General features: G+C 58.1%; 1 protein-coding gene across 2 annotated transcripts; it reads left to right on the top strand.

The window, feature by feature from the left end:
* The first annotated feature begins 1,982 nt into the window (after positions 1-1,982).
* On the top strand, positions 1,983-7,785 carry DMRTA2 (DMRT like family A2). Of its 2 annotated transcripts, XM_036893218.2 has the most exons (3): positions 1,983-2,316; positions 3,786-4,349; positions 5,635-7,785. In XM_036893218.2, exons 2-3 carry the CDS (start codon positions 3,794-3,796, stop codon positions 6,681-6,683), a joined length of 1,605 nt encoding a protein of 534 aa, XP_036749113.2. In that variant the 5' UTR covers positions 1,983-2,316; positions 3,786-3,793; the 3' UTR covers positions 6,684-7,785. The 2 variants fall into 2 exon arrangements, with proteins under 2 accessions (XP_036749113.2, XP_036749112.2); XM_036893217.2 differs by lacking the exon at positions 1,983-2,316 and having other exon boundaries at positions 3,555-4,349.
* Positions 7,786-10,664: the final 2,879 nt, after the last annotated feature.

Below are 10,664 nucleotides of genomic sequence, written 5' to 3'. Positions count from 1 at the left end.
CCCCTCCCCAGCCCTACCCCGCCAGGATGCAGTTACAAATAGATTTCCTTGACTTCATAACCTCAAGGTGTTGGAAGGTAGGTCCGGATCCTACGCTCCTGCAAGGCATTATCCAGACTCACTCCCTCACCCTCCCTCCACGCGGGAGACACAGGGAAACGGAACCCTGGCTTTTTCCCACACAGATTCTCAGGTACCAGCGAGCGGAATTTACTAAGAGCGAATGGCCGGTTTCTACCACACACTCCGTCCGGGTCGGAGGGCGCTTGCGCGCGAGTCTGGCCAACTTTTTGGAAGCTCTCCGCCAGGCTCTGCAGCACAGTCCCCTGTCCTCGCTCTCTCCCCACCCACACCCTCCAGATGGGCCCTCGCGGTCGACTTCTTGGAGGAACCCGCGGATCCCCTCTCCTTGAGCCCTTCTTTCCCCAATCTCCAAAGGCGGCTGGGCTGGCAGGGCACAGCCCCGTAGTCGTGCCAGGTGGAAGGGGTGCGTCCCGAGGGCCCCTGGCAGTGTCTGCTGGCCCAGTATGTGCGCGCGCCAGACGGCGCGGGCCGGAACCCCGTGGCTCTGGAAGATCTAGAAAGCAACGCGGAAACGCACGGTAGGGAGTGGAGGCAGAACGACGGGAAAACGCATTTTTTTTCTCATTAATTAAACGAATTTTCTTTACTCTGAGGGAGATAGATGAAATTGGAGAATAAGAGACAACAAATTTAAAAGAGGAAAGGACAGAAAGAAAAGGCACAGAGAATAACAGCTAGAGGAAACCCAGGGCGATCCCGTCGGAGGACCGCAGCATTAACTCCAGATGTTGCCATTCAAAGGGAAACCGAACCCTAAGCCTGTTACCTCCTCCGCAGATCAAGCGGCTCCTCGGGGTCGTGACGTCAGGCCCGGAGAGTAAGGTGAAAGTTAGAAGTACTCCTGGGGGCCCGCGGCGACCTGGTCTGGGCGGAAGGACGTACAGACGGCTGTGCGTCACGCGTCCAGGAGGATCTGGGGAGACAGAGAGGCCACCTTTTACTTTAGTTTTTAAAAAAAATCAAACTGTTCGTTAATTTAAAACAAGGACAACAAAAAGAATCCCGCCACTAGGGAAAAGAAATGGAGATGCTGCAGAAAAGAGGAGAGCAAAGAGCAAGAGGGGCCACAGGGACGGGGTTAGGGGGTGAGCGGAGGCGGGGAGGTGAAAGGCGCGGAGCGCCGGGAACCCGGCGGGCGCCGCCAGGAAGCGCAATTTCTCTCTCCGGGTTCCTCTTTAAAAACAAAATCCTCATAAACCACACTTACCCTCCGTGAAGCCTGTCGTATCAGGACTTTTAAAATAAAGGACTTGCACTTTGAAAGTGGCAGGGAAAAAATACCAAAACAGCAGCCCCGATTACCCCAAACGCGTCGGACTTGGGAGCACTTCGAAGCAGAGCCGAAGGAGGAAGGAAAAATCGTCTTGGCATTTCTGCCATATGAACCCTCCCTTCCCCACCCCCGTGCCCCGTTCCACCCCTACTCCAACCGTGGTAATTGAATTGTCACCTGCCCCCATCCCGCCCCCAGTCTCCAGGGCCACTTGGGAAGCTCTGCCTTGCCAAGCGCCCCCGGCCAGTGAGAGCCTCTCAGGCGAGCCCGCGCCCCAGAAGCAAAGGGGTTACAGACGGCTACGTAAAGGCGCGCCGGACACGGTAATTAGGCGCAATTCACACGCTCTTGGGCGCACGGAAACTCCTTGTCACGGTATTTTCAACGCTCCTCCAAGCCCACTTTTTTCCATTCCTTCCCTGGCGCGCCCCCTCCCCTCCCCTAACACTCGGTGGAGCTTTCGGAGTTTCGAATCTTTCGGACACTGTAGAATGCGGGGCTCCCCGGGCGCGGGCCCGGCCAATCAGAGCGCCGTCTGCCTCCCCTGGCCAATGGCAGACGCCACATTGTTGTCCAATTCTGTCTAATGGAGCCCTAAGGAGCAACAATAGAGCGGGCGAGCGACTCATTGAGAGTCTGGCAGCGCCGGGCAACTGGGGCGCGGCTGTGCGCAGCGTCCAGTGCGCTCTGCGAGGGGACGCCGCGCAGCAAGGGCCAGGTCGCGGCTCCAGCCAGTGGGTCCCTAACCGGTCCCCCCGCTCAGATTTCCGACGGAAGGGTTGGACTGCGCAGCATTCTGAGGGGGTCCGGAAGTTCGGACATGCTGACTGAAGGAGGGTGACGTGGTCAGATAAGGGGCCGGGGGCAAGGGGAAGAGGCCAAGAGCGCCAGCGTCGCGAGCGGAGCTGGGAGGCGCTTGCAGCGCCAGCAGAGGAGGAGGATCCCCGAGCCCAAGGCAGGTAGTTAAGGGACACAGGGAGGGCAAGGGAGGAGGCCGGGCGTGCGGCCGCTGTTGACAAGGCCCCGGCCACGCCGGCCTTAGGGACTGCGCGGCCCCAAGGGCCTAAGGGAAGAGACAGCTCTAACAGGGAGGGGTCTAGGGTTCTCGGGCGGAGACACCAAGGTTCGGTCCGGGCTCTGGCGGGGACCTGGGGACCCAGAGAAGGCCGCTGGTAGAAGCTCAGAGCTGGGCCTTCTTGGGCCTTCTGGTGTTCGCTCGTAGCCAGTTCCAGAAGCCACTGCCCTGTCTCGGTGCCGCCTGCTGGGCCATCCAAGGCCTAGGAACGCAACTCCAAGACCAGAACGCAGGAATCTGTGCCGCAGCGGGGTCCCGCGGGGCCCCAGGATGGGGAGGGCGTGTCTGACCACTCAACCTAAACCCGGAGGGGGTGGGGGCACTGCAGGATGTCAGCGAAAAAGATCTTCCTTCTGCAGTACCTAACTTTTAGAGAGATACTTCTTCCTTCTGGACTACCTTTCAGGCTATAAAGCTAAAAATTGTGCCACGGGTCCTACTCCGTCTTCACCCCCAGCATTTGGCTGTTTTTTATTTTTGTTTTGTTTCTCATGCACACCTTTATCCCATACACCTCCATCAGCTGCTTTTCTTGCCCCCCAAACTAATCTTCCGGTTGGGTTTGTTTGTCCAAAGTTTCTGCGGTTGCATTTTATCTTTAATTCTCCTCCCCAGGCCTCCTAAACTCAGCTGCACACCCATTTTTCTCCTCCGCTCTCTGGATGCCCGGCACCGTGGAGCTTGTAGCTCCCACATCTGCACGGGGCCCGGAACCTCTCGGCCTAACCTTAACCCTGAGATGTTTGTTTCCCTGCCCTCGCTCCTAGAATTATTCTTTCTATTCCTGACTTTTCTCTCGAAATCCCCTGCCCTCACTAGCAAAAAATCCAAGCCAGCTAACTCCTAGCCCAGCCAGCTAAACTGTAGCTTTGATATCTTTCTCCTTCACCTTTCCACAAAAATGAACATTTCGCTTCAGGGTTTCCTGTTTTTCTCTTGGCATCAGTCTAACTCTTGGGTCAGATTTTTTTCTCTTTAATCCGAGCCTTATCAAACATTTCTCTACCCGACTCACCCCAATTAAGTTAAACTTTTAGGGATAATATCTTACTTTTCAAGTCGTCGTTATATTTATCTAAACCAGTGACTTTCAAACTTTTTAATATTTTAGCCACTGATTTAAACGAAGTTTTACGCCCAGCACATAAATCAGATACAAGAGCTCTGGTGGGAGTGGGGTGGGGGAGCTCGGCCTGACGAGCGGGCTCCGAAGGCACCTCCTCCCAGCAGTTTGGCAACCACTAGCCAAACTCCGCAGCCGAAATTTCCCTCTCTAAGCCTGGGTTCCTTGGCTTAATGCATCGTGCGCTCCTCACCGCATCTCTACCCCCTTCCCACGGTCTTCCACGCCAGGTCCTGCCATGGAGCTGCGCTCGGAGCTGCCCAGCGTGCCCGGCGCGGCGACGGCGGCGGCGACAGCGACGGGGCCGCCCGTAGCGTCGGTGGCGTCGGTGGCCGCGGCGGCGGCGGCGGCCGCGTCTCTACCTGTGAGCGTGGCGGGCGGCTTGCTACGGGCGCCGCCGTTGTTGTTGCGGGCGGCTGAGAAGTACCCACGGACCCCCAAGTGCGCGCGCTGCCGCAACCACGGCGTGGTGTCGGCACTCAAGGGCCACAAACGCTACTGCCGCTGGAAGGACTGCCTGTGTGCCAAGTGCACGCTCATCGCCGAGCGCCAGCGCGTCATGGCGGCCCAGGTGGCGCTGCGCAGGCAGCAGGCGCAGGAAGAGAACGAGGCGCGCGAGCTGCAGCTACTCTACGGAACTGCCGAGGGCCTGGCGCTGGCCGCCGCCAACGGCATCATCCCGCCGCGACCCGCCTACGAGGTCTTCGGCTCTGTGTGCACCGCCGACGGCGGGGGGCCGGGAGCGGGAGCGCCCGCGGGGACCGGAGGTGGCACCGCGGGCTCCGGAAGCTCAGGTGAGAGCGCGGCCTGGCCGGAAGGAGCGTGGAGCCGGGCTGAAGTCCAGGGGCGCGCGGCCCAGGGGACTGTCTAGATACCCAGAGTAGAAACACTTCTCCAAACGCCCGGACTATTGGAGTCTTCCGCGCACCCAGGACCTGATTTGGGGCAGAAACACATAAACTACTTCTCCCTTTTCTGAAGAATTTATACTTTACTTCATTCTTTCACTGCGGGCCCAGTTATGAACGCCTTAATCTTATCTCCTCTACCCAAACCCAGGCAGGAACTAGTTTCTCCGCTCACTGCGCTCGGTATCCTCCGCGGCGCGGAAACCTGAGCGACTTAATCTTTTCCTTGGTTGTGCGCTTTTCCACACACCGCCGCTCCCTTTGCTGCTACTTCCCAACTCTCTTCAGAAACCTGTCCCTGTCCAAGTCCCCTGCTCCGCCCCGCAGTTCTTTCTCTAGGTATTGAAGATACCTCGTTTCTTTTCACCGCGTGATTCCTTTTATGTTCCTAATTCTTCCCAACAGCATGCTGCCCCCTGCTCCTCCTTTCTAGCGTCTTCCCCCGCTTGTCCCCATTTTCTCAGAGTACGCGCAGCCTCGCTGACCTCGATCCCCTCTCCTCTTGTCTCTCCCCATTCCCTGCCTGGCCACACCCTCCTCAAGACTCACTGAGCTTTCCTGGGGAGGAAAGAAATTAAGGCCGGGGTTGTTAGGGGCCCTTTCAGCCCTCAGCTTGGGAGGGAAGAACTTCTTAGGTCCTAATTTTGGAAAGCATGGATCAGAAATAGGGGCTCTACTTTTGCCTGCAGAAGGGCTTGGGAGCTATGCTGCCCAGGGTCAGGAGGCACCCAGGGCTGAGCTGGCTCTTGTAAATCACAGAGGCGGGAGTGGGGGCTTCTGTACAGTGTGTCGTGTAGGTGGAAGGTATGTTGGTTCCTGCTTGAACCCTGGACTACGGCACTGCTTGTGGACAGGACAGGACTAGGAAGGGGGCCAAGGGGTGGAGGTGTTGGGGCACAGATGTAGGAAGAGGGGCGCCGGATATTGAGTTTCCACGGCACAGGTGGTTGGAATTCTGAGTACAGAAAGAGCGCACCCTGGGGGTAGGGGAAGAGACAGGGCTGTAGGGACTACGAGAGGAAGGAATGCTGGAGCTGAAAGAGGGGCACAGGAGCCCAGTGAATGAGGGTCGTGGAGCTCAGAGGGAAGGGAAACTGGGATCCAGCTGGGTTGCTGTGGTTGCTGTCGCCGGCTCCTAACCTCGTCTCACACCTCCATTTTCCCCTCCCAGAGGCCAAGTTACAGAAGTTCGACATCTTTCCCAAGACGTTGCTTCAGGCAGGCCGTCCGGGCAGCCCCCAGCCGCCGCCGGGGAAGCCCTTGTCACCCGATGGCGCCGACTCAGGTCCTGGGACGTCGTCCCCAGAAGTGCGGCCAGGCTCAGGCTCGGAGAACGGCGATGGCGAATCTTTTTCGGGGTCGCCCCTGGCCCGGGCCTCCAAAGAGGCAGGTGGCAGCTGCCCAGGGAGTGCCGGCCCAGGAGGCGGCGGCGAGGAGGACAGCCCGGGCTCCTCCAGCCCTCTGGGCTCCGAATCCGGTTCCGAGGCTGATAAAGAGGAGGCAGAGGCCGCGCCCGCGCCTGGGTTGGGCAGCGGTCCGGGTCCACGGCAGCGGACGCCGCTGGACATCTTGACGCGCGTCTTCCCAGGCCACCGACGAGGCGTCCTGGAGCTGGTGTTGCAGGGCTGCGGCGGCGACGTAGTGCAGGCCATCGAGCAGGTGCTGAACCACCACCGCGGGGGCCTGGTGGCCGGCCTCGGTCCCACCGCGCCCCCAGATAAGGCCGCGGTGGGTGCAATAGCAGCTGCTGATGACGCTTGGCCAGGCCGCGTCGACTCTGCTGCCGGGGGACCCGGGCTGCCGGCACCGCTGCAGGCGGGCCCCGCCCCACCTCCACACCACAGACCTTTGCTGGCGGGCGCCATGGCGCCTGGGGCGCTCGGCTCATTGAGCAGCCGCTCGGCCTTCTCGCCGCTGCAGCCTAACGCCAGTCACTTCGGCGCTGATGCGGGCGCCTATCCACTGGGCGCGCCACTTAGCCTCAGTCCCCTGCGCCTGGCCTACTCGGCGGCGGCGGCGCACAGCCGAGGCCTGGCCTTCATGGCTCCCTACTCCACCGCCGGCCTGGTGCCCACACTGGGCTTCCGCCCGCCCATGGACTACGCCTTCAGCGACCTCATGCGCGACCGCTCGGCCGCCGCCGCTGCTGTGCACAAGGAGCCGACCTACGGCGGAGGCCTGTACGGGCCTATGGTCAATGGCACCCCTGAGAAGCAGTAGGGCGAGGGGTCCGGCTGCCGAGCGGCCCCCAAACTTTAACCCCAGCGTTGTCCCCTCGGGCCGCCGGTCACACTTAGACTGGTGTGTGCTCTGCAGAGCGCCTCGGCTGGGTCCTCTCGCTCCAAGGGGGTTTTAGGTTTTGTTTTGGAGGGTGGGTGGGGAGAGCTGAGCAAAGGAGCAGCTACCGTTGCAAATGTACTCGGAAGGAAGAGTGCGCGGCCGGGGTCCTCATCCCCCCATCCCCATCTCAAGGCTCCTCCAGCCCTTCAGAAGGCCACACATTTCTTGAGAATTAAGAGGATGCGGCCCCGCGCACGCTCCTGCCTCTCCTTTTACTATGCCCATCCCGCCCGCCCGCGCTCTCAAACGGCTGGCAGGATAGTCCAAGAGTCTGTCTTCTGTGTACCCCCCTCCCTTTAAAATTTTTTAAATATTTGCTCTAACAAATACAAATTTAGGATCTATACATCTCTTGGCACAGTCGAGTCTTTGGGACACATATCAATATCAATTGTAAAAAAAAAAAGGAAACAAGTTCTAAGGTGCACTTTCCTCGTTGCGGTATTTGTCGCTCTTTGTTGCTTATGCCGATAAGCATGGGTTTCCTTGGTGCAGTGTGAGTTTTTATATATGTATAAATCTATATATAATCTATACATATATATATATACAAGCCAGTGTATAATGTTATAAAATGGAATTCTAAGTTATTAATTGTAATCTGTAGGTGACCTCGATATTAACGTGAAAAATATTCGAAAACAGCAAAAAAAAAAAAAGAAAAGAAAAAATTAGGCTATGCGCGCATTGTACTGATCAGGTTTTATAGATTAAATATATTGTAAACTCGGGACGAATCCTGCCCACCCGCCCCTCTTGCCCGCGGCCTCTCCCGAAGGAGCGGTCAAGGTGGGCACTGAAGCAGGAACAGAGCGACGTGTGACTGAGCCAGAACTTCCCGCCCGAGGGCCCAACCTTGCCTCCGGGACTCGCCCAATGCCTCGGCCGAAGGGCCCGCAGCCGGAAACGCTGCTGCAGATAATGGCTCACTTTGTGCTTTCCTTTGCATAGATATGAGCTAGAAATAAATGTTATTTTCTAAGAAAACAACACCGAATTTCGTCCTTGTCCTTGGAAAGCCTGATTGAAAAAGTCTTGATTTCCAGCTCTGGCGGCAAGGCTTGGAGAAGCGAGGAAACTCCCTGTGGCGCCTAGGAGGGCCCCGGCGACAGGAGCGGCGCCCGCTGCGCATCTGGGTCGCCGTGTCCTCCCACGGCCGGTGGCCTTGCTCGCCTTCCCCGCCCGCTGACCCGCTGGTACGCCGGACCTGCGAGACTTGCCGCCGGGTTCCTGTTCTCCCCGCCGCCCCTAGCGCAGATTTGCGCTCAGCCGGGTCGCACACGGAGCGCCCCTTTCTCGGGTTTAGAACCAAGGGTGGCGGCGGAGGCTGTTGGGGAGGAATGGCTGCTACCGTTCTGGCACCGAGGCTCGCGGCCTTGGAGTTATATTTGGGTGGTGGGGATGCTGGGTGCTGCCCTCGGCAGACCTCACTCGGCACCCCTGTTGCTTCCTTACTCTCGCGAGCCATCTCCTCTGACCTCCCGCGGTCGGTACCGCTCTCCGCAGGGGGACGCCCCCTCCCCGGGAAACGGGGTGCCCCCTCCCCTAGGCTGGGCCCGGCGACATCCCAAGGTAAACTTCTGGGGCCGGCTCGAGTTCCGCCAGGCGGTGAAACTTAATAGCAGGACAAGAAAACGGTTTAATAAAGGAGGGCTTTAATAGGGAGCTAATTTGATTGAGTTGCCTAATTCCACTTTAATTGGAAAGAGGTTTGGCTGTTTGGTTATAAAGTGCTGGGGTGACGATGAGATGGAAGTGGGGGGAGAAGGAGCGAGAGGAGAAAGAAGGGGGCAAGAGAGACATGGGGCGGGAGAGAGACTGAAGATAGGAAGGAAGAGGGAGAGATGAAAACAAAAGAGGGAAGAGTTACTTAGAAGAGACGAGGGCGGGAGAAAGCGCGCGGGAGCTTCTCGAAGTGTGAACTTTGTCGCCCTAAACCAAGCGCCCTCTCAACCCTCCTTCGCTCGCCTCCTACTCAGGTTTGCGGAAGCCTGGGGTCCTCGCCCAGCGCAGGTTCCGGTCGCCCCCTTCCTGGCCTGGGCCGCCAACCCTACCCACCGTGAACGTAAGGTGGGTCTGGGTCTCCCGGTTTCAGGAGGGGCCTACACTGAGTCTCCCGGAGCTCCCTGGGTCCTGCGAGTGCTCAAGCCGGACCTGAAGGGGGTGGCCTGTGCGCCCGCATTAACTACTCAGAAACACCCGGAGCCTCACAGATGCAAAATTACTATTCAAGTAATAATCTTCACAGCCTACCCGGGAGAACACGGTGTTATGGGCTCAATCTTACAGAAGAGGAAACTGAGGTCCAGAGTGGCTTAGGGACTTGCCCAAACCCCAGGGGAGCTCTGTATCTCCTCTCCCTTCCACTGCCCCGGTGGCCTACTCCTTTTTCTCTCAGGGAGTGGTCTCTGCTGGTCGATGTTGGGGGCTCTGCAGAAACCGCCTCGCGTGTAGTCCTGCGGCCGAGAGGGAGGCAGTTCATTCCCCTAGCGCCCAGAGAGGCTGCGGCCTCAGCTCTGGGCTGCGAGCATCTTTGGTGGCGACAGAATGGTTGATGAATCAAAGAACGGTTGGTGGAAGTTCGAGGGGGATGGAGTAACTGGGTTCCCAGATTCCTTTCCTCCCATCAGGCGATGGAAAACCAGGGCGGTCAGTCACAGCCTCGACACCTGGCAAGGCCCTGCACCCACGCACGCCCCTGCCCCACTGCCCGTTGCGCAGTCAGGAAGACTGAGGCTCGGAGACCGACAGTGACCCGCCCACGGTTGCACATCCAAGCTCTAAAGGAGCCAGAAAAAGAACCCAGGACGCTCAAGCCGGATTGCTAAGTGGCAGTGGTGGGGGGCGAAGAGTAGGAGCCTCCGGTCCCGGGATCCTCAGCAGCTGGAGGGAAGGGCTGGGGCCTGAGTTCCGCTGGAATCCGCGCTGCGAGGAGTGTGGGGTTCCCGGTTGCCGGCGGTGTTGTCACCCATGGTGGAGAGGACAGCGGCGGCAGCCTCACATCTTTTCTGCGGGGAGCGAAAGGTAGGTTGGGATTTCCCTTCCTGACCTCTGCTGTCCATGCTCACTTCCCAAATTTACCCTAGGACTGCTGGAGCCAACCCTGGCTGGGGCCCTGGGAGCCCCAGGGCCTGGATCGCTGTCGGGGAGCCCTGGCTGCTGAGAAGCCTCACCGGAGTAACAGTCTTTTTAAAAGTATCCCGCCCCCCTTTCTCCATAACAACAGCAGCAGCTACATACTGTTGAGTACCTACTGTATGCCTGGTTTTGCTATAAGCATATTCTACACAGGATCCTGCTCAGGGGCTGAGAAAGAGCCAAGAACTCGGTTCCAGGCTCTGTCGCTGGCTAGGTTTATTCATTCACGATTACTTCAGTCAGCAAATATTGACTAAGTACTCCTGTATGCCCAACCCAGTTCTAGGAGCTTGGGATACACAGGTGTGAAAGGCCGGCACCATGTCTACCCTCTACGAACTCAGTGTGTAAGGGGGAAGGGGGCAACTGAGTGAACAAGGAGGTGCAGGGATCAGTGACCCAGGGGTCAGGGAGGTCTGTCCAGGGAAAGGCAGGGCATCTCACCTCACTCTCCATGAAGACAACTGATAGTGCTATGTGCCTCTCTGGGTGCTGTGAGGATTAAATGAGATAAAGTGTGAAAGCTTTCAGCTCAGTGCCCTCTCACTAGGCATTTATTATTGTAACTCTCAGATCCATTGGTGTGGGTATTGTCCCATTTCACAGAGGAAACAACTCAGAGGGATTTGGTGACTGGATCAATTTCCACTTATAAATCTTTAAAGCATCACAGGTTATGGGAGATGCCCTGTCCAGCACAAAGGGCCACAGGGAAGGGTCATG

Source organism: Manis pentadactyla, chromosome 4, assembly GCF_030020395.1.
Source record: "Manis pentadactyla isolate mManPen7 chromosome 4, mManPen7.hap1, whole genome shotgun sequence".
Lineage (NCBI taxonomy): Eukaryota > Metazoa > Chordata > Mammalia > Pholidota > Manidae > Manis > Manis pentadactyla.
This window is presented reverse-complemented; position numbering and strand designations above follow the sequence as displayed.